Here is a 19,919-nt window from a genome sequence, read left to right on the forward strand (position 1 = left end):
GAGAAAGTAGATGCATTGTTTTTAATTTTCCAACATTCTCTCAATTCTGGAAATGTCCCTACAGTTTGGAAGATAGAGAATGTAACCCCTCTATTCAAGAAGTAGAGAAGCAGAAAGCAGGAAGCTATAGGCCTTTTAGCACAGGGAAAGTTCTGGAATCTATTTTAAAGGAAGTTCTCGTAGGACACTTAGAAAATCATAATGTGATCAGACTGAGTTGACATGCTTTTCTAAAAGGGAAATCATATTTGCCAATTCTATAGAACTCTTTGCAGAAGTAACAGATAATTTAGATAAAGTGGAACTGGTGGATATAACATACTTAGATTTCCAGCAGGGATTTGACAAGATGCCACATCAAAGTCAGAGTGTCAGGGTGTAACATATTAATGACGAATCCTCTTTCCATGCTAATTGGAAGCCATAGGTAGGCGAAGTAGGTTTTTTCCAGGTTGACAGGCTATGACACGTAGTGTTGTCATTATTTATAATGCACAGAAATGACTTGGATGAAGGGACTGAATGTATGGTAGCTAAGTTTGATGATAGGTAGGAATGTAGGTTGTGACATAATTCTGCAAAGGGATATAGATGAGTTGCATGAGAGGTCAAAAGATTGACAGATGGAGTATAAGGTGGGAAAATATGAATTTATTCACTTTGGCAGGAAGAATAGAAAATCTGTATACGATTTTAATGGAGAGAGACAGCAAACCTCTGTGATGCAGAGGGATTGAGATATCCTGGTATGTGAACCATAAAAACCAATGCAGCAAATGATTAGGAAGACAAATGGAACATTGTTACTTATTTCAAGGTGAATAAGACCATAAGAAATAGGAATAGGAGTAGACTATTTGGCCTCTCAAGCCTACCTCACCATTTAGTCAGGTCATGGCTGATCCTCACATCCACTGTCCTGCCCTTCCCCCTTAACCCTTGATTCCCCAACTGATCAAGAATCTATCTATCTCAACCTTAAATATACACAAGGACTCTGCCCACAGCTCTTTGGGGCAAGGAGTTCCAAATAATCACAACTTTCTGAGAGAAGAAATTCCTCCTCATCTCAGTCTTAAATTGGCGACCCTTAATCTGAGAGTACACCTCTGGTCTTAGACTCTCCCATGAGGTGAAATATTCTCTCAGCATTTACCCTGTCAAGCCCCTTAAGAACCATATGTTTCAATGAGATCACCTCTCATTCTTCTAAACTCCAGTGAGTAGAGTCCCAACGAGTTTAATCCTTGCTCATAACAGTCCCTCTATTCCAGGGATCATCCTAGCGAACCTGCTCTGGTCTGCCTCCAATGAAATAATAGATTTCATTAAATAAGAGGAAGAAACCTGCTAGCAGTACTCCAGATGTGGTCTCACCATCACCAAAAATGGTTTGTAGAAGTCTGTGTGTTGTGCAGCAGGTGGACACAGCATTGGTGAGGCCACTTTTGATTCTGTCTATTGTTTTGGTCTAATATTTAAGAAAGGATGTCAGAAGCTGTCTGAAAAAGTTCCAATTTGCCTGATTCCTGGGATGTCTTATAAGGATAGGCTGGACAAGTCAGGTCTGTATATTAAAGTTTAGAAGGCTAAGAGGTGATCTTACTAAAACATACAAGATCCTGAGAGGACGTCACAGAGTGGAATGCTGAAAGGATGTTTCCCTCGGTGGGAGAGACCAGAACCAGTAGACTCCATTTAAAATTAAAGGTTTGTCCCTTTAAGGTAGTAGTGAGGAGAAATCCTTTTCCCTCACAGAATCATGTGTTTTCGATACTCTCTTCCCCAGAAAGCAGTAGAAGCAGTAGAGACAGGATCATTGAAAACCATTACAGCAGAGGCTACTATTTTCTTTACTAACAAGAGAGTCTACGATTCTTCAGGGTAGAATAGAGTGTGGAGTTGAGGCCATAATCAAATCAACCATAATCATACTGAATGGTGCAGCACCACGTGGTCTACTCCAGTTCTTAATTCATATGTGTGCATTTCATAGAATGCTATGTGTACTGCCTTGCTCAGTCTGCTCTGCCAACTTACAATGAAGGGGCAAAAGTCAAAAATGCTGGCACAACTTCACGCAGATCTTGCTTTGCAATTTATTGGCATGCTTGTGTGTATGAATGTGTGAGAAAAAGGACAAGAAATAAGAGGAGGATCATAAACCTGACGAAGTTTTCTGTACTCTCCAGATTCTAAGATGTAAGAATGGGAGTGAAGTGTCAGTGGTCTTTGAGTATGTAGTTAAGAATTTTGTTCCTTTTATTCTAGCTTTTCTTGCAAGTAGAAAACGTATGCTGAATTATAATTTGAAGAAGCATCAATTTCTATTGAGGCAGACATCTGTGTGCCTGCAGGTCAATATGTGACACAATTTGGTTTTGTAACAATTATTTCTCTAGAGAGCTTATAGAAGATACAGTGCAGCAAGCTCTTCAATTGTGAGTTGCATTTTAACTGTGCCTGATTGAAATATAGATATCCATGGGGTGCAATGACTGATTTGGCATGAATTACAGTTGCGAGTTGAAGGGATGCATAAAATACAATGAACAAGCCTCATGTATTGCTTACATGAGATCTAAATACCAAACCTGTTGCAGTGGTGCCTTGGAATGTTATGGGTGCACACAAGATGCAATGTAACAGCTGCATGACTAGTCATGTGTAAGCAGTAAATATGGAACAAGCTGACAAGCAACACTTTGTACGCATTCTTGGGCCCTTGACCTAGTAAAATATGCTGTTTAATGGCCTTACTGTGCCTCATTCCTTTCACTGTACCGTGTTGTCTCATTTCTGTTCACAGATCCTGCAGATACACAAACCATTAAACCTGGCTGCTGTTTTCCAATATTGTCCCTGCAGATGGTGGCATGGAGTGCTGAACAAGGGCAATCTTTTTCATCTGTATCTCACACAACAGCAGGTCTGTTTTGCCTGTCATTCAACTTTGGAGTGGAAGGAGGGGCGAGGGGAGGGTGGGAGAGATGTGGTAGTGAGGGCTATATCATTTCACCACAGACCCAGTGATTCTCTTTCATATCTCACAATTAATTTCCTCTCACTTTTTTTTCTGGATTTATCTCCTGTTCACCTTTCACTTACAGCCATCGCAAAGCTTGAACTTTACCTGCCAAATGTTTCAGCTCCAATGTAAGCCTCAAAAATGGCTGAAAAATCATTGTTTCATACAGAGCTTCTCATCTTTAAATATAACATCGCTTTAAATTTGAGCTATGGATGAGATCTTTAATGGTCAAGCTCTTCTCCCACAACACCAGCTAACCCAGCTGCCTTCCTTGTGCACTCCCAAACCCACACCCATCTCATTAAAAAGGTTCCTTTTCACCATAAGACCAATGCTACGTTAGGACCTCATGCTAACTACTCAAAGGAACACTTTTTCTTATTCACTCACAGGACATGGGTGTCACTGGCTCGGCTAGCATTCATTGCTCATACCAAATTAGCCAGAGAGCAGTTGAGAGCCGACCACATTGTTGTGGGTCTGGAGTCACATGTAGGCCAGACTGGATAAGGATGGCAGTTTCTTTAGGTTTTTCCCAATAATAAACAATACTTTCTCAGCCATCGTTAGTTTACTAATTCCAGATTTTTATTGAATTCACATTCCACCATCTGCCATGTAGGGATTCAAGTCCAGGGTCCCTAAACATTACCTAGGTCTCCAGATTATTAATCAAGCAATAATGCTACTAGGCCATCACCTAGAGTACATGCAATCAAAACATGGTTCAGGGCAGTCTTCTGTTGGAAAACCAATACATGCATACATCATATCTGAGCAAAGTCAACAGAAAGCAGAGAAGGCAGTCTGCTGCAACTGATAGGTTTACGGCACACATTACACCTAATAAGTCTTCAGTTTACTCTCTGGAACAACTTTTTGTTTTCAACTGTCATTATGTTTCAGCAAGAAAGTAAAGGTGGGAAAAAATTCTGATCACAGTTTCTCATTGTTACTTACATTATAACCCATTGATGCTATTATGCTCTCCACTAAAGTTGATCACAACCAAGAATAAGATAATTGAAAACATGGCATTTAATAATCTATAATCTTGCATCGAGTATTACTCTGGCATTTTCCAGTCAATGGAATCAGTTACACTTAATAAATGTAAATCAGATCTCTCACACTTTTCAATTACATTATTATTTATTGTCAATGTTATGGACCAGACCAGACCCTCTGAAAATATTTTAAGAAGGTAGTCAAGACCCTAACATTTTCTTACTTTAAAGGAAAATGTGAAGTGCCTGCTCCAGATGCAATGCGACTGGTCAAACTACTTGATGCTTAAAAACACAAGTTATTTAAACACTATAATTAAAATACAACCAAAGAAAAAGGAATTTAGAATAATAACTCTATTGGAAACTTAACAGAATAACAGATACAGCAACTATTATTAATTAACTGTTCCAATATATAGTAACATCCTGTAAACACATCCTTTGGCAAAAAAGGAAATTTCAGACACAGATTCTCACATGCAGTTCTCCAATCCAGGAGGAAAAAGATTAAGAGAAAATTCAAAGAGAGTAGCAGACAGGAAACCGTCACTGAAGCTTCCAGCTCTGTTAAGAATCCAATAGCTTCTGATGCTACTGAAAAAAACTGAAACCTAGAAATCCTAATCTGAGAGCTGGCCACACCCATTCAGGCTGTTAAAAATAACCAAGGCCTCCCATACTGTTTCCTCGCATAGTCTTGACAAGCACCTCTCCTTCATCTCTCTCTTAAAAGAAACCAGGACAAAATAACTTCTTAAAGTTAAAGCATCAGCAGTCAATTATTTTATTCTGTGGTGATCTGATGATATTTAAAATGCATACTTTATAATTCAGACAATGCGCAATCAAGTTCGACCGTTGCCAGCTGACCAAAGGAATCAACTGCAAATATGACAAACTTCATCATTCTTGCTGATCCAGCGAGGTGAGTAGCTTAATCGCAGCAGTTTCCTTCACTTTTGGGAAAGGAAATCCCAGCAAGTGTCTCTCATTCTGCTGTATGCGATTTTGATTTGCAAGATTATAACGGAGCTGCACTGGCAGCTGGCATGCCGAAGGCTGCAGTATGTATTAACCTGGGTCCTGGCTAAAAAACAAAAAGCGATAAAAGGAAGACAGCAACATGCACAAAACAAAAACAAAATACACCCCAATGCAATTATGGACTTAAGTCAATTATTTATGGTAGAATATTTTATCATAATTATTCAAAAATAATTAATTAAATGCCACTCTCTGTGATTAACTGCTGCGTAAATAACACAAAAGGGATTTATAATTAGACAATCATAAAAGGAGCAAAAACATTTAAATCCATGCACACATCAGGACTTGGGTGTTTAAATCACCCTCTGCCATCAATGCTGACTAATTTTTAATTACTGTAAATGTTAATGTATTTTAATTAAAGATACTTTTTGAAAATTTTCACAAGTAATGAAATTCTAACTGAATAATTTGCGTCTGAAATACATGACTGCAAGCAGGTACCTTTAATTATTTCTGTGTGGATATTAGGTTCATTGACCTTCCCACATAGCTGTATTGTTCCTGCTTTCTTAAAATTAAGAAAAGGGCAATGTTTTAGATCTTTCCAAGCTGCCTCAACATGAAGTGAATGTATTTACCATATGACTTTGGTGCACGGATAAAAACACACTGGATATCTTCTGTAATAGTGTATGTTTCAACAAATTACAACGGCAACTGTTTATGTTGCTGTTCACTTGGAGGTCATCATTAAAATCATCTCACAAATTTTAAAAAAGGAATTCTTAACACATACATGTACATGTACTTTCTTGTGTTCTGGCGGTCAGCTTTGCTGTTGAATGTGGTGGAGGGCAGCCTATTGTTTATCAATATAATTCATTAGATGGGCATTTTGTTAAACTTGCCCCTCTGCTGCGCTGGAGATAGCCAGTCAGAAAAAGCAGACATATTTTGCTAGAAGTAAGAAGGAAAAGGACATTTCTATCAAATTATGATATGTTTTTAATGATAAACTCATGACATGCAAATTGCTCCGGTAATGTCAATTCTATATTTGACTTGTGATTACAGTAGAAACAAGATATAACCCAACCCACCATTTCATGTTGATGTTGGGTTAGTCATATTGTATTCTGGAAACTGATATACATTTTCCAGCTAACATTTTAATGTGTCAGGGTTTTTTTCTTTCATTGGGGAGGGAGTGTAATATATCACAGTAGTTTAGCGTCTTGTTATACCGCCCTCTTTTATAGACAAGGGCAGGAAGAGGCATGGGGAACAGTGTGGCCTGCAAGTTTTTCTCCAAGCCACTCACCATCCTGACTTGGAAATGTACTGCATCCTTTACTGTCAGTGGGCCCATCTCCTACCTCCCCCCACCCCACCCACCTCAGCAGCAGTGTGAGTGAACCTGCACTAATCCGACAGCAGTTCGAGCTTGGAATATCGTCTAAATTAATTTTTAAACAAAATCGGTGTAGATAAAGTTATTCAATAATGGCTGCCTGCAGTTGAGAATATATTAGTCTTACTGCAATGTCAGCATGGTCAAGATGAAATCCCTTACCCGCTTTCGAATATTGTCAGTGATGTTTCTTTTCGACTTCAAAGGCTGACTGAGAAAACACAGCGATCGCCACCAGGACACCCAGACACTAGCTATCATACTCGGATGCAATGCACGCTTCATTTCAAACAACTCAGCTAGAAATCTTCTCGTTGACAGTCAGCGGGCGACTGTCCTTAGCCGGGCTAAATGAAATGCGGTCCGCCCAAGCCAATAACATCTCTGCAGAATGATCACATTAGGCATTCCCAAGTTTCTATCCTTGCAAAGCGTGTTATCAAAACACGGAATTTGGCGGCGCCGATTCGCGAGGCGTGCAAAACAGGTTTCCTTACTAACTGATCAGCCAGCCAACGTTACCCAATTCAACTTCTAAACTGCTGCCAATTTACAGAATGCCGTAAAATTAATACTTGACTTCAGCCCTTTGCTCCGACTGGCCAGTTTACCAGCAAAAACAATTCAGGAAATGAAGTGCAGGTACATTTCCATCGGAACTGAAGCCATTCGGCCCCTCGGTTAGCCCTATCCCCACAAAAGGTCCCCGTCCTTCTGAAGCTGAGCCTGGCTTTGTTCAGCGCTGCATTTTGATAACGCGCGTTTTAATAATAAACCTCTGAATATTCCTACGCTTTTATAAAACGACACTGCGGTTTCCTCGCTCGGCTCAAAACACAACATTGTCGCCACATTTCAATAAACAGTGCGCTGCGTCCAGGGCAAAGCAGAGCGCCGGCTTTACAAACAGCAGTTATAGTCAAAGGTTCCACTTTATACAATCAGACCTTTTTATACAATTTGCTTTACATAAATTAAAACAGTAAAAGGAACTCGCTATATTTAAAAATTAAATAAACACTGCCTGTCATGTCCATTCATCATCAGAAGGAACAAAAGCATAATAATTTTCATCTCTTTTTGGTGGGAGACAGGCAATATCTCACTCACCTGGAACGCGGCACTTTACATGGGAGACGTGTCAATCCAAACTAAAAATGGGGGAACAAGTAAAAATGAACCAAAAAGCAACGTGCCTGATCTGCTTTCAGAGCGATAGCAAATTAAGGCTTCGGCAAATTTTTTTGAAAAATTGGCGTCTTTTTTTCCCCCTCTCTGGCTGTGTAAATCCATCTGAACAGCACCTTCCGCCGCCAGCAATGATGGAAGATAATGTTTGTTTTTGCAGGTGTTTGGAAATTCGCTGATTTCAGAGGGTGATACAGTTACAGTGAATACAAATGTATCCCCTTGTTTGTCAACACCAGTGTAACAGCAGTAGCCAGGCACTGTCAGGGTCTTCCCCGTCTTCAAATCTAACAGGAAACAGCTCTAACCGCCTGTACGTGAGGCATTTACAGTCGGTATTAATCTTGTTTCATATAAAGCTGTGACTGGGGTGGGAAGCGTTCGATAAATCCCCCTTTATTGTCACGATCGGGGTTTCAAATTATCTTTTGCTCTCTTCCCTCCCACCCCCCCATGCCTAACTCACTTCCCTCGATTCATTTTGCACGGGGAGCAAGGTGAATGGGGGGGGGGGGGGGGGGGCAACTGGATGGCCAGTGTTAAAGAAAATGCATGTTGGTATCCAGTCAAGGCCCGATCATGGGGATCATCAGGACACGTCGATTCACGCAAAACGGCAGAGCTGGATCTCCACAAGGGTCCGAGGTACCCCTCCCCTCCACCCCCCACAACCCCCAATAAAAAGACAGCAAGACTGAAAATGATAACAGCAGGAGGAAAAATAAACCGAGGAATAGAGAGAGAAAGGCAGAGTATCGGCAGCATTAGCTGGGAACATGGGTCTTTGAAATAAATACAATGCGTTCACGGACACAGGGATGAGGAGTTCAATTCCTTATTCGCAGACTGGGTTACAATGGGTCTCTGCTTGCTACACTGTGGATATTTGTTAATAAATGACTCTTTTGTTTCAACAAATGAAGGATTCTCGCCCATGTTTTGTCCTGACACTTACCTTTCTGTCTTCATTCATTCCCGTATTTTTTCCCCAAGCAGAGAGAGAGAGAGAGAGAGAATTCAGACAGCAGCAGCCTCGGCTCGTACAGTATACAGCAGCTTCCTCTGGTTACATCCCCTTCTCTCTGCCTGGCTTGGCGATCGTTGTTGTTAACTGCTGGTGTTGTGGGTGGGTGAGAGTGTTGGGGGGGGGGGGGGGGGGGGGGGGGGGGGGCGGGGAGGAGGGGGTTATTTCAGAGATAATCCGTATTGTTTGGAAGCGCTCCTGTCAGGATGTGGACTCTGATCCCAGGGACTCCTTCCCTGCTGGAGAGGTGACAGGCTGCGCACGCAGTGCCATCAATATCCCAGCCACTGGGATTCAGTGCCTCCTGTGCCTTCAGACTCATTTTCACGAGTCGGGGCTCACCTTATCCAGCTGTGTAATGCTGCAAATACAACAGCTCTCCCTCCCCCCCCCCCCCTCCCCTTCCCCCTATCCCTTTCGGCTGGGGTCATCATAGATTTGTAAATTTAGACGGAGTTCTCTCATTTTCAAATCAACTTAATGTGGGGGGGGGGGGTCATGAAAATATTTTATTTTGAAACACCAGTCATCTTGCCTTCCTCCCCCATTCGCACGCACGCCCACTACAGTTAATAATCTGCACATTCTACCTCATTATAGTATCAAAGAGGTATTGAGTCTCAAAACAGGTTACAGGCCTCAGGGCCTTATCATGGTGCTGGGGAATATTGGCGTGAAATAGGGACGTTTGATGAAAACTTTCAATAACCATTGTAGTTTCCTAAGTCTACACCCCTAAACTTGGCAATGATTTCGTATGTGCGATCTCCTTCTTTAAGAAATACTTACATAGTCGTGTATTCCGTCCTCATAATGCCAACTCGCTTTTACCTTATTTGCTGAAGCAATTGTTCAGCCACTGAGTTCGAGCAAAATGTCTCTGCCAGATTAATAATTTCTCCAGCTGCCAACTGACCTTTTATTTACTTCACTGTCACGGTGTTATGGCCCAGGAGGAGGCCACTCAGCCCTATTGTGCCTGGTTCTGCCTCTTCAAACGAGCATTACAACTCACTGCCAATCTCTTACCTTTTTCTTATACCTTTGCACATTTTTAAAAATCCAAATAATTGCCCAATGCCCTCTTTCATGCTTCTATTCCCAGAATTTGCTTTTTAACCTCATTTCATAGCATCATAGGGCACAGAAGAGGCTCTGCAGCCCATCCATTCCCTGGCCCAGAGCCTTGAATATTATGACATTGCAAGGGTTCATCAAAATACATTTTAAAGGTTATGAAGTTTCCTATCTCTACTACCCCACTAGGCAGTGGGTTGTAGATTCCACTGGATGATTTTTTTCCCCCTCAAATCCCCTTTTGCCCTTCGCCTTTAGATTATGCCCCTGTGTTTTGATCCTTTAACACATGGGAACAACTATTTCCTATCGATTCTGTCCATGTCCCTCAATCTTATACACCTTAATCAGGTCCCTCTCAACTGTCTCTGCTCTAAGCCTTTCCAGCCTCTCTTCATAGCCAAACTGCTCCAAACCAGGCAGCATCCTGCTTAATCTCCTCTGCACCCACTCAGTGTAAGCTGTAACCAGTGCCAACATAACCTCCTTGCTCATATAATCTGTGCCAAATAAATATATAACCTGATAATGACAAGTATCCCATATACCACCTTAAGCACCCTATTAACCTCGCAGGAAGTGAGGACTGCAGATGCTGGAGATCAGAGTCAAAAAGTATGGTGCTGGAAAAGCACAGCTGGTCAGGCAGCATCTAAGGAGCAGGAGAGTCGACGTTTTGAGCATAAGCTCTCCACTCTATTAATCTCTCCTGCGGCCTTCTGTGGACAAGCACTCCAAGATCCCTTTGTTCCTCTGATCTTCCTAGTGTCTTGAATACTCCGTTATCTTGTTACCTCTTCCAAGTACATCACCTCACACTTTTCATGTATTCCTCATTAAATTATTCCAGAAAATTAGTTAATTTTTTTTTTGCTTTGTTGGAGCATTGTGAATTAAACTGTCCCTATTGCTGACTGAGTAGGAAGGAGCACCATATCCCAATGCCAACAATACCTAATGTTGTGAGCAATAAATTTGTTTCTATCACCAGATACAAGCAATATGGATTCTTTCTACTATAAAGGTGGTATTACAATATATTTCACTGACTATGTACAAATCCTTTGAGCAGAACTCTTCAGTTGCCTTTCATCAGCAAATACATTCCTGTTAGACACAGTGACTTGGCTCAGTGGTGATACTCTTATGTCCAAGACATTTGAATTGCATGTGAAGTGCTGTGGGATGCCCTAACGTCATGGAAGGCAATAAGCAAATTGCAGTGCTTTTATTCTCATCTGGTTAATGTAGCAGCACCCAGTGCTGTATCATGCCATGCATATACTGAACTGTATTTTCTTATGTGTAAGGAAGAACCTTAAGAATGCAGACTACAGATATTCCATGGCTCATTGTCTTCATCGTTACTTGCCAATCACATTGCAATGTGAGCTGCAATTTAGTATCTCTTTGGCTCAGTGAAACTACTTGATTTTGAAGTTGTACCTTTCTCTGACCTCTCCTCTATCTATTGTCATACTCTGATTGAGTCCTCTATGTTCATAAGACCTGCCTCTTCATCACATTACCATTTGCCACCAAACCACTGATCACATAATTTCAATTCCCAGCCCAATTAGCTAGCTGCAACCCTCATATATTCTTTTGTTACCTCCAAATTCAACTATTTCCATGCTCCCTACTTCAACTCTGTAAACTTCACCTAATAAAAAAATTGTACTGCCTGAGTCCTAATTTGCAACATGCCATTCACCCACTCAAGGTGTGCTTTCTGAACTGCATTGGCCATTAGTTTCACAATGTTTCAAATTTAAAATTCCCAGCCTTGAGTGCAAATCCTTACATAAACACACTCCTCCCAATGTCTGTTACTCCTACAAATCTCCATACTTCTCCAGTTCTGCATCCTGTGCATTCACAATCTCCTTTGCTTTATCATAAGTGCTGTACTTTCAATTGCATTGGCTCAAAGTTCTGTAATTTACCTCCCAATCTTTTTTAGCTGTTTAACGCCCTGTCCTCTTTTAAGTTATTCCTCAAAATGTATTTCTTTGATGGTGCTTATTATTCTTTTTGTGGTCATGCTACCTGGGATGTTTGACTATAATAAGTGCTTAATGTAAATGCAAGTTGTTGCTATTGAATTTTTGGGGGGATAATTTGCTAAAGTTTTCACTCACCAGACATAACAGATACTACTAGACATCTTGGAATAACAGCCTGGAAACAATTATGTTACAGCATTGTCATGTGATGTTATTTTACAAGACAGATGATTTAAACGTTTATGATTTATAAACTCAGAAATGAATAATGATAGCTTTTAACACAGACTAATGTTTTTCATTATTTTGCTTTTGCATCAACATTAAAATTAAAAACATCAACAAAGTGTTTTCTTACAGTTTGCTACCAAAATGTCCCATCTTTGACCAATCGCAAAATGATGATATTCTAGTGCCAACACTGTCATGCTAAGTTCAAAGTTGTTTTCTATGATAGCTAGATCCCTTCACTAAATGTACATGTGTGTGCACACTAACAACAAAATGCAAGATGCAGCTGGTAAATTAGGAAAATCTAAACCAAGTGAGCTAGGCATGCAATATTCATGCTCTTTGATCTCATAGCTTAAGCATTTGACAGATTTTTTTGGTTTATTACCAAGTGTAATTGTGCATCCTCTTCTTCGGATCAATTATCTACAGCTGTTCAATTCTTAACCCTACATTACATGAACATAGCAGTTATCTTTTCAATTTTTCAGTTCCGATTTCCTGAAGTGGCAGCCAACATGACTCCATTCTCCCTAAGAAGTTTGTGCGTGACAACATTGTCAGTTATAATTATGCATATTAAGAGATGTTGGGAATTGAGACATCTATTTATTCATAAACGTCGTTGTTTGTGTGATGGTCAACAAATTGCTCAGTTTCCATTCCTGTAGATTAACTTAGCTGTTAACCCAAAGATGGAAGTACTGCTCTCATACTCACTCTGTTCTACATGAGGAGAGGTAGAACTTCCCTGTAATTGCCTCTAGATATTACAGGTTGTTCTACTATAACATGCGTTTCATCGACATGAATTTGCTATAACGTAATTGACGAATCGTGGGCACTGTTTGGATACTGTGAACTTTTTGCTGAGCGGATGTAGTGACATTCTATCAACAGTCTTCTACAGTACGATTTTTTTATAGCACAGATTGCAAAGGAACATGTGTTATAGCAGAATGACCTGTATTTTGGTAGGTTTAAGTCAAAAGATGAACATTGCTTCAAATTGAATACTGCCCACACCCACAGAAATGAAATAGTGCGTGTATTCAATTCAATGGATAATAAGGACTGCATTCAAATGTGCAATCGGATCTTTGGGCTCAGATACTAGTGTAGCTGCAAAGTACTTGAAGTTCACTCCTCCACTTTACAATATTATGTAAATCCTTTGATTAGATTACACAATTACACAATTCACTCTATTTTTTTGGTTATTTTGTATCTATTTAATGAAGTGTTTTGTTAGCATATAATAAAGTGAAAACAATTCACAACAAATATCTTTGAGACTGGTTTTACACAATAGAGTCTTCAAATGGTAGTTGAAATATAATCTTTCATTAACTGGTCAGACTAATAAAGTTACTGTGTCCATTTTAATCACCATGAAGGACCCATTGTATAACTTCAAGGTACACGTTGTTCCAGATTGGCAAAAGGAAAGAAGCTCATGCTTTAACTCTAGAGTAGCAGAGTAGTTTGCAAACTGACTTCTTGCCAAACCCCCCCCAAACAAATTGATAATTTTTAGACTGGACCAAAAGAGACAGTATGTCAACTGACCAATTTGTAGGGTGGAACTTTACATGGGCAGATTGGTTAGGGGAGCTGGAACATATCATGTGCTTATCTCTTCTCCTATCCACTAGCCCATGACCCCATTACAATTTTATGAGTGGGGAGGAATTGGGCAGCCCATTCACTCTTGTGCTATTCTACTTGGTCCTTAAGTGGCCAATTAGTAGATTTTTCTGCAAATTCATAGGAGATAGACGAAAGAGAGTCAGACTCTAGTTGAGACAGCTGTCTTGATGCTTATGCGAGATCTTATGACACAGTGGTAGTGTCCCTGTCTCCTGGGCCAGAGGCCTTGGGCTCAAGTCTCACTCACTGCAGAGGTATATCACAACACATTTGAATAGGTCGATTAAGCATAGCTAAGAGGCAGGGTAAGGTCAAAAAGGCTGCAGATGCCTGTATATAATACAGCTTTGGCATGTGGTGGGAAAGGTTAGATGCTTTCTTCACAGCCCAGTTTCCAGTTACAGGCTCCCACTGCCTTGATCACTAGCATGTTTCACCCACCACCTTCCCAGTTCAGTTTAGCCCAGAGAAAACACCCACCTCCCTATGTTATCATGGAATATGCAAAATGCAGTTGGGGACAGTTATAATCCCAACAGTGGCTACTGATGTCACTGAGGATGTTAGGACCAGAAAGCTGCCAGTCATTTAATTCATCTGAAGCATTTGGAATTGGACAATAGGAGAGGAGAGCTGAGTGCACCCCTTTCCCTTACATCCATACCGTCTGCTCACTCCCCATAAAATGGTGCCAGGCTGGTTGAACCAAAAGTAAAAATGCAGCAAAAATTAATTGGTGCCATTTTCCATTTATTTTCCTAGGCCAAAACTGAATTGGAAAACTAAATAAGAAAGCTGCTTCCAACTAACCAAGAAAGTTGGAAACAATAATTGAAATTAAGAAGAAAATTCTAATTGTCAAAATTAAACTATCTGAGACACAGTGGGGTATTTTAAGAGAGTTTGTAATATTCTGGGCTATAAACTTGAATTAGTTCCATGTGCACAAGTTTGAAAATAATCCACTTTTTTTGCAAAATGAATGGCAATAAAAGGGAACTTTTATTAAAACAATTCATTTCTCTAACGTTGATCTTGTGCATTTTGTAATGCTTTTAGCTCACATAAAACACTGCCCACAGGGAAGGCAGATGGTGAGAGACCAGCTGAGTGATTTCTGGTGGGCTTAATGGTAATAAGCCGTTGTTAATGGGATTTAATTAGGCTAATTCAAGCAGATTTTGGTTGAGCCAGCAGGCATGGTTATATTCAAATATTTTGTGTAAAGGAAGAAACTGACATTTTTGAAGCAATTTGAAATGACAAATGCAGAATTATTATGCATTACATATTGGGGGGCATTATACTATTAAAGGGATTTTTTTGTATCGAATTTTTGTATCGAACCAAATATAAGCTCTTAGTACTAACTGTTAAGAGATAAATAGTCAAGATCCCCCTAAAGTGTAAGGCTTTCAACTGTACACCATTCAATGTTTGCTGCACTTGTTGCAAAACCAATAAATTCTCCCCTCTCCAGGCTTTTGAAGCTCGGGCTCTGGTATACATATGCAATTACTCGCTGAGAGAAAAAAAGGCTGTCAGAAGTGTAATTTACGCAAATACAAAAGTTGTGAAGTCTTTTCGCAATTCATTTCAGTCAGTTTGTTGCAAAAGAACCGAGACCTTTACCCAATACCAATTTAATCATATTAAACTAAAATATATTTACTTGCACTTTTTTGGGAATGATTGTATGTTTATTGCTGCCCGTCACATTCTGCATGTTTATTTAGGGAAGTGGGCTCATAATAATAAAGACAAACATTCATGTATTGTACGAGAAATAATGCAAAACGCACAATTTATGATAATCCTCGCGTGCTGGTCAGTCACTCGATTTTCTTTTTCATAACAAGCATGCTAAAATACAGTAGAAATGGAAAATCTTGTAGAATATAGAGTTTGGCAAATTCAACCTGCGGTGTAAAGTGGCGGCCTTCAGTTTGGACAATGGTGTGCAGTTGTGTTAGAGAGGGTTACATTCACCCACAGCTCTCTGGGCTCCAGGCCCCTGCCGACACCTGGATGCTTTGTGCAGAATTTTGATCGTTATCTGCCACTGTCAGTCCACAGGAAACAGCAGCCCGGCGTTTTTTTTTGTTTGTTCTGCACGTACACAGCCAACTTGCAAAATGGGTTCGCTATCAAGTCGCTCCCATTGATGGCAGCGCGCCGTTCTCGGGGCGGGGTGGGGGATCAGGCAGCAATGCAGTTTGATGAATGAGCCGCTTCTCTGGATGGCCGCGGTCTGATCAGCAGCGCCGTGCGATGCCTCCCGGAGCTCGCTGTCAGTCGCCGGGGGGCTCCCTGCAATCGCTCAGCCCGAGGGTCGGCGCTCAGCCAACGGGGAGGTGGCCCGTTCTACCAATATCGCCAATACTGACAGGCTGCAGATCTATGCGCAGGATAGGGCCACTTAAAGATAGGTCGAGTATTTCAGCCATGCGAATCTCAGTTATTTTTAATAACAAGCTCTGTTTATCCATGGCAGATTGTAACTTGTGAGTGAGAGAACAGGGCTCTAAAATGCTTTAGTCCCAGATTCTGCGTTGTTTATTAAAAGCTCAGACACTCCGGATCTGTTATTTATTAAATAAATTTGCCGTCACTGCTTTTGGATAACAAATTTCTGAATCTGAAAAGGCATTCTGTTCACGTCCGTATCACCAAGGGCTCTACGAGCGTACTTTCTCTGCCTTTTATTTCTTCCTTGCTCAGTTTCAAGGGATTTTGAGAGCAGCAAATGATGGGCAGTGGGAACTGCAGCTTAGTTTAGGTCATCCCTTCGGCCTCTTAGGGAGAAATACCAACAAAAACAGAGATTTCTGATCATTGCATTCAGAAATGGGACCGTACAGTGGAGCTGGCTCGGCCTTAAGGAAAGGTGAATTGTGAGAAATGTTTGCACCAACAAGCTGCAGACAGCTGTGATAACTAACTCAATACCGCCTGAACTGTTTTCCAATGTCACCCCACTTCAACACTTAAAAATGAAGGTGACCTCAGCAAAAGCAAAACTGCAATAAATTGGCAAAGTAGCGTTCAGTATTCAATAAAGTTCGCATATTATATAATAATCACTTAAATGTGAAAGCCTGTGTCGTAAAGTACTCCACAAAAATGTTATTTTATGTACTCCTGCAGATGTCGGCCAAGCTGCCCATATTTCCGGGTAACTAAAGTGTTGATGAAACCTCTCCACATACAAACACACAGTCTCTAATTAGCCTCTCCACCACCCTACTATATACACACTCAAACAATAATCACCACTCCGCCCCCAAACGCCCATACACAATAATCAACCACTCCCTTCCTTCTATCCATTCTGTCACACCCTCCCCAGAGGCACACAACATTCAGGTTAGTCAGGGCTTCTTGTGGTGCAGTGGTAATATCCCTACCTCTGAGACAGGCGGCCCAAGTCCAAGTTAAACCTGCTCCAGGGGTGTGCAATAGAATCTCTGAACAAGTTGGCTCGAAAATGTCTGGACCACTTGAGGTAAGACCGGATGCAGATTAGCCAGTGGCGACCAGTGAGGAGGTGCAGCTCCACTGATAGCTTGAACATTAGTCAGAGTCCTCGTTGGCATGGGTGCAGATTCACCAACACAATATTGAAGACTTGGGTCGACTAATACAGGTTTCATCTTTAATTCAAACTTCAAAATTCACCTTTAATTAATGCTGTTTTCGCAAAGTTCTCTCCCCTACACCCACTCATGTTAGAAGGAAGGAAGTCCACTTTCAGAATGGATCATCTAATAATCACGGCCATACCTACACCTTCTGACATCACCCACTGATTCCTTCTCAGGCTTTCAATTACTTTTCTTTCCCCAAGCAATCATTCTGTTAATCCATGTCCCTAACACATCATGTGCTTTCGGTTTCCAATATAGAACAAAGAACAGGAGCTCCTCAGTTGTAAATGATACTTTTGTATCAAAGAAACACCCCCACCACCAGAGACCATTGTCCAGATTGGATCCCATATTCAAATTCAATAGGCATGGAATGAAATGTGGGAGGAGAACATAATCATTCACAGTGTTGTCCCCAGTGGGACTCTCCTCACTGACACAGAGGAGGAGAGAGATGGACAGGCTGGACCTTACACTGCCAAGACCTTTGGTGTGGGCCTCACTCTCAGAGATGTGATGCTGTGAGGCATTAAAAAAAATAGAAAAGGAACTTAAATGGCTGAAAATAGAGGTACGAAAGGATCTAATGGAAATAGATGAATAATTATAAATTGGTGAACAGGGCAGTAAAGGCATTAAATGGTATTATAGGAATTATATTGAGTGCTTAAATACAAAGTGCATGAGGACTCTGTACCGAACAATGGCTGGGGCTCATCAGGAATACAGTGCACAATTTTGGATTCCATTTTGTAAGGGCCTGAGGAAAGTACAACACAACTTCTTTGGATGATATTTGTATGGAGATTTTTGGACCACAGTAGCAAGGATTGTAATCAGACAAAATGAGACACTCGTGCGGGATTTGACAGAGACATTATAAATATTTGTTAAAAAGTAAAGACAAGGGGGTAAGCTCCATTAAAAAAAATTGAAGAGATACTATTTTAAGATAAGCACATGATGGATGACAGTCGAGAATAGAAACTTTTATGCAAATGTTTGTTGAATGTTAAGTGCTTTGTTATGAGGAGAATATTTACTGTCTTTTGGTGACTTAGATACAAAGTTTTATGATGACATTACAAAAATAATTATTTATGTTCTGGGGCATGATATTAGTATGTCGCCAACCTCAACATCATTTATTTGGGTATTTTATCAAGCAGGTGATGCACAGAAAATGAAACATAATTTTAATGGAAAATGCACAGAGCATAACACATCAGAGTGAGAGATGAAGGTGACTTCATGTTTTGAATGGGACCCTCAATCGAAGCTGGCCCATGACCAATGGTCTCTCATCAGAAATAATGACCACTTCTGCTGAAGTGATCTGTCAGAGGAAAGTTGGATCCAAAGGTCAATGTGGTGGGAGGGGGATGGGTGGAAATGGGCAGCCGGGTAAAAGTGGTCATAGAAGTTCTGTGGGGTACCTGGCGAGTGGGCGAATCCCTGTGCTTACTACAAGCTGCGTTTCCTGCCATCGCTTCTCATTCCTTCGATACTAAATGGAACTGGAAAATAACAAGGCCAGCACCTAAATGGGCAGAGTCTGTGTTAGTTTGATGGGTGATTGCGTGGGATCCATGTCTGCTGGATGCTAGGACTTTGAAGGGGTAAATACATGAAACAGGCATTTGTGAACTGCAGCTAATTTGCAATCAATTCATTCTCCACTTGAAATGAATGCCGAGTGAATATGCTATTATTCAAATTCCGGTCAAAGGTAGTTTGCACTATATCATTGCACCTTGTTATTAACATATCAAAAATGCAGAAGTTAATGACAATGACTTAAAAAGAGATGAATGCTTGCCAAGAGCAACTCATAATATGAAACAAAGGATGCAGTGGGAGGCAGAGGCAATTGCTTCATCAACTATCTTGTAAGTATTAAGACATTTTGTACTAAATACAAAGGAAAGTTGAATGATTGAAGGTGGTCCAGGATGGAAAGGGCGGTCAGAGCACAGCAGACACCCCTTTTCCGATGTAATGTACAGGTCCTTCAGCCATTGTAGCACCTTTCCCAGGTTACTGCACACACTGAGGCTGTACCTGAACGAAGGATGGAGACATGTCTCTCATTATTGGAGTGCTGCATGTCTCACTGTGTGCAAGAATATGTGTAGCTCCAGTCTGCAGGGTATGACACTAGTGACTGTTCAAGGAACTAAGAACCTGTCTTACTCCCTGATAACATTGCACAATCCCCTGACTGATGTGGAATGCAGTTAGAATGCTGAAGATGTGTCGCTGGGTCAGGCAGCATCCAAGGAGCAAGAGAATCGACGTTTCGGGCACGAGCCCTTCTTCAGGAATCCTGCTCCTTGGATGCTGCCTGACCTGCTGCACTTTTCCAGCAACACATTTTCAGGTCTGATCTCCAGCATCTGCAGTCCTCACTTTCTCCTTGCAGTTAGAATGCTGCCCATGCTTCATCCAGAGCCATGATGGAGTGGTCAGTGCAGTTGCTAATGTTGCACATCAACTGCTGGACTGGTCTGGGGATGCTCTATCATCCTGACATTCTGGATTTTGCACAATTGAAGCAGGTAATGAGGTGGTGTGATAGATGGTGAGGAATTGGGGATGGAAGCAGTGTTCTGAGGAGGAGGATGAGGACATTGGGGAGGCGGAAGCTCTTCCTG

General features: G+C 41.0%; 1 protein-coding gene and 1 long non-coding RNA gene across 4 annotated transcripts in view; one reads left to right on the forward strand and one right to left on the reverse strand.

Annotated features, from left to right (window-relative positions):
* Positions 1-8,978, reverse strand: part of LOC122554987 (retinoic acid-induced protein 2-like) — a 77,783-nt gene extending 68,805 nt beyond the window's left edge. The window contains exon 1 of one of the 3 annotated variants that reach the window (XM_043700491.1): positions 8,586-8,978. In XM_043700491.1, the coding sequence (XP_043556426.1) occupies positions 8,586-8,603 (18 nt within the window). In that variant the 5' untranslated portion in view covers positions 8,604-8,978. Of the gene's footprint in view, positions 1-6,604; positions 7,124-7,552; positions 7,916-8,585 lie in introns of those variants that run through there. The other 2 variants (XM_043700493.1, XM_043700489.1) reach the window with 2 other exon arrangements.
* An 8,038-nt stretch (positions 8,979-17,016) lies between these two features.
* The window catches only part of LOC122554988, a 114,025-nt gene continuing 111,122 nt past the window's right edge, over positions 17,017-19,919 (forward strand). Inside the window, exon 1 of the long non-coding RNA XR_006313127.1 lies at positions 17,017-17,123. This is a non-coding gene — a long non-coding RNA (uncharacterized LOC122554988). The remainder of the gene's footprint in view (positions 17,124-19,919) is intronic.

Source organism: Chiloscyllium plagiosum, chromosome 12 (genome assembly GCF_004010195.1).
Source record: "Chiloscyllium plagiosum isolate BGI_BamShark_2017 chromosome 12, ASM401019v2, whole genome shotgun sequence".
Taxonomy (NCBI): domain Eukaryota; kingdom Metazoa; phylum Chordata; class Chondrichthyes; order Orectolobiformes; family Hemiscylliidae; genus Chiloscyllium; species Chiloscyllium plagiosum.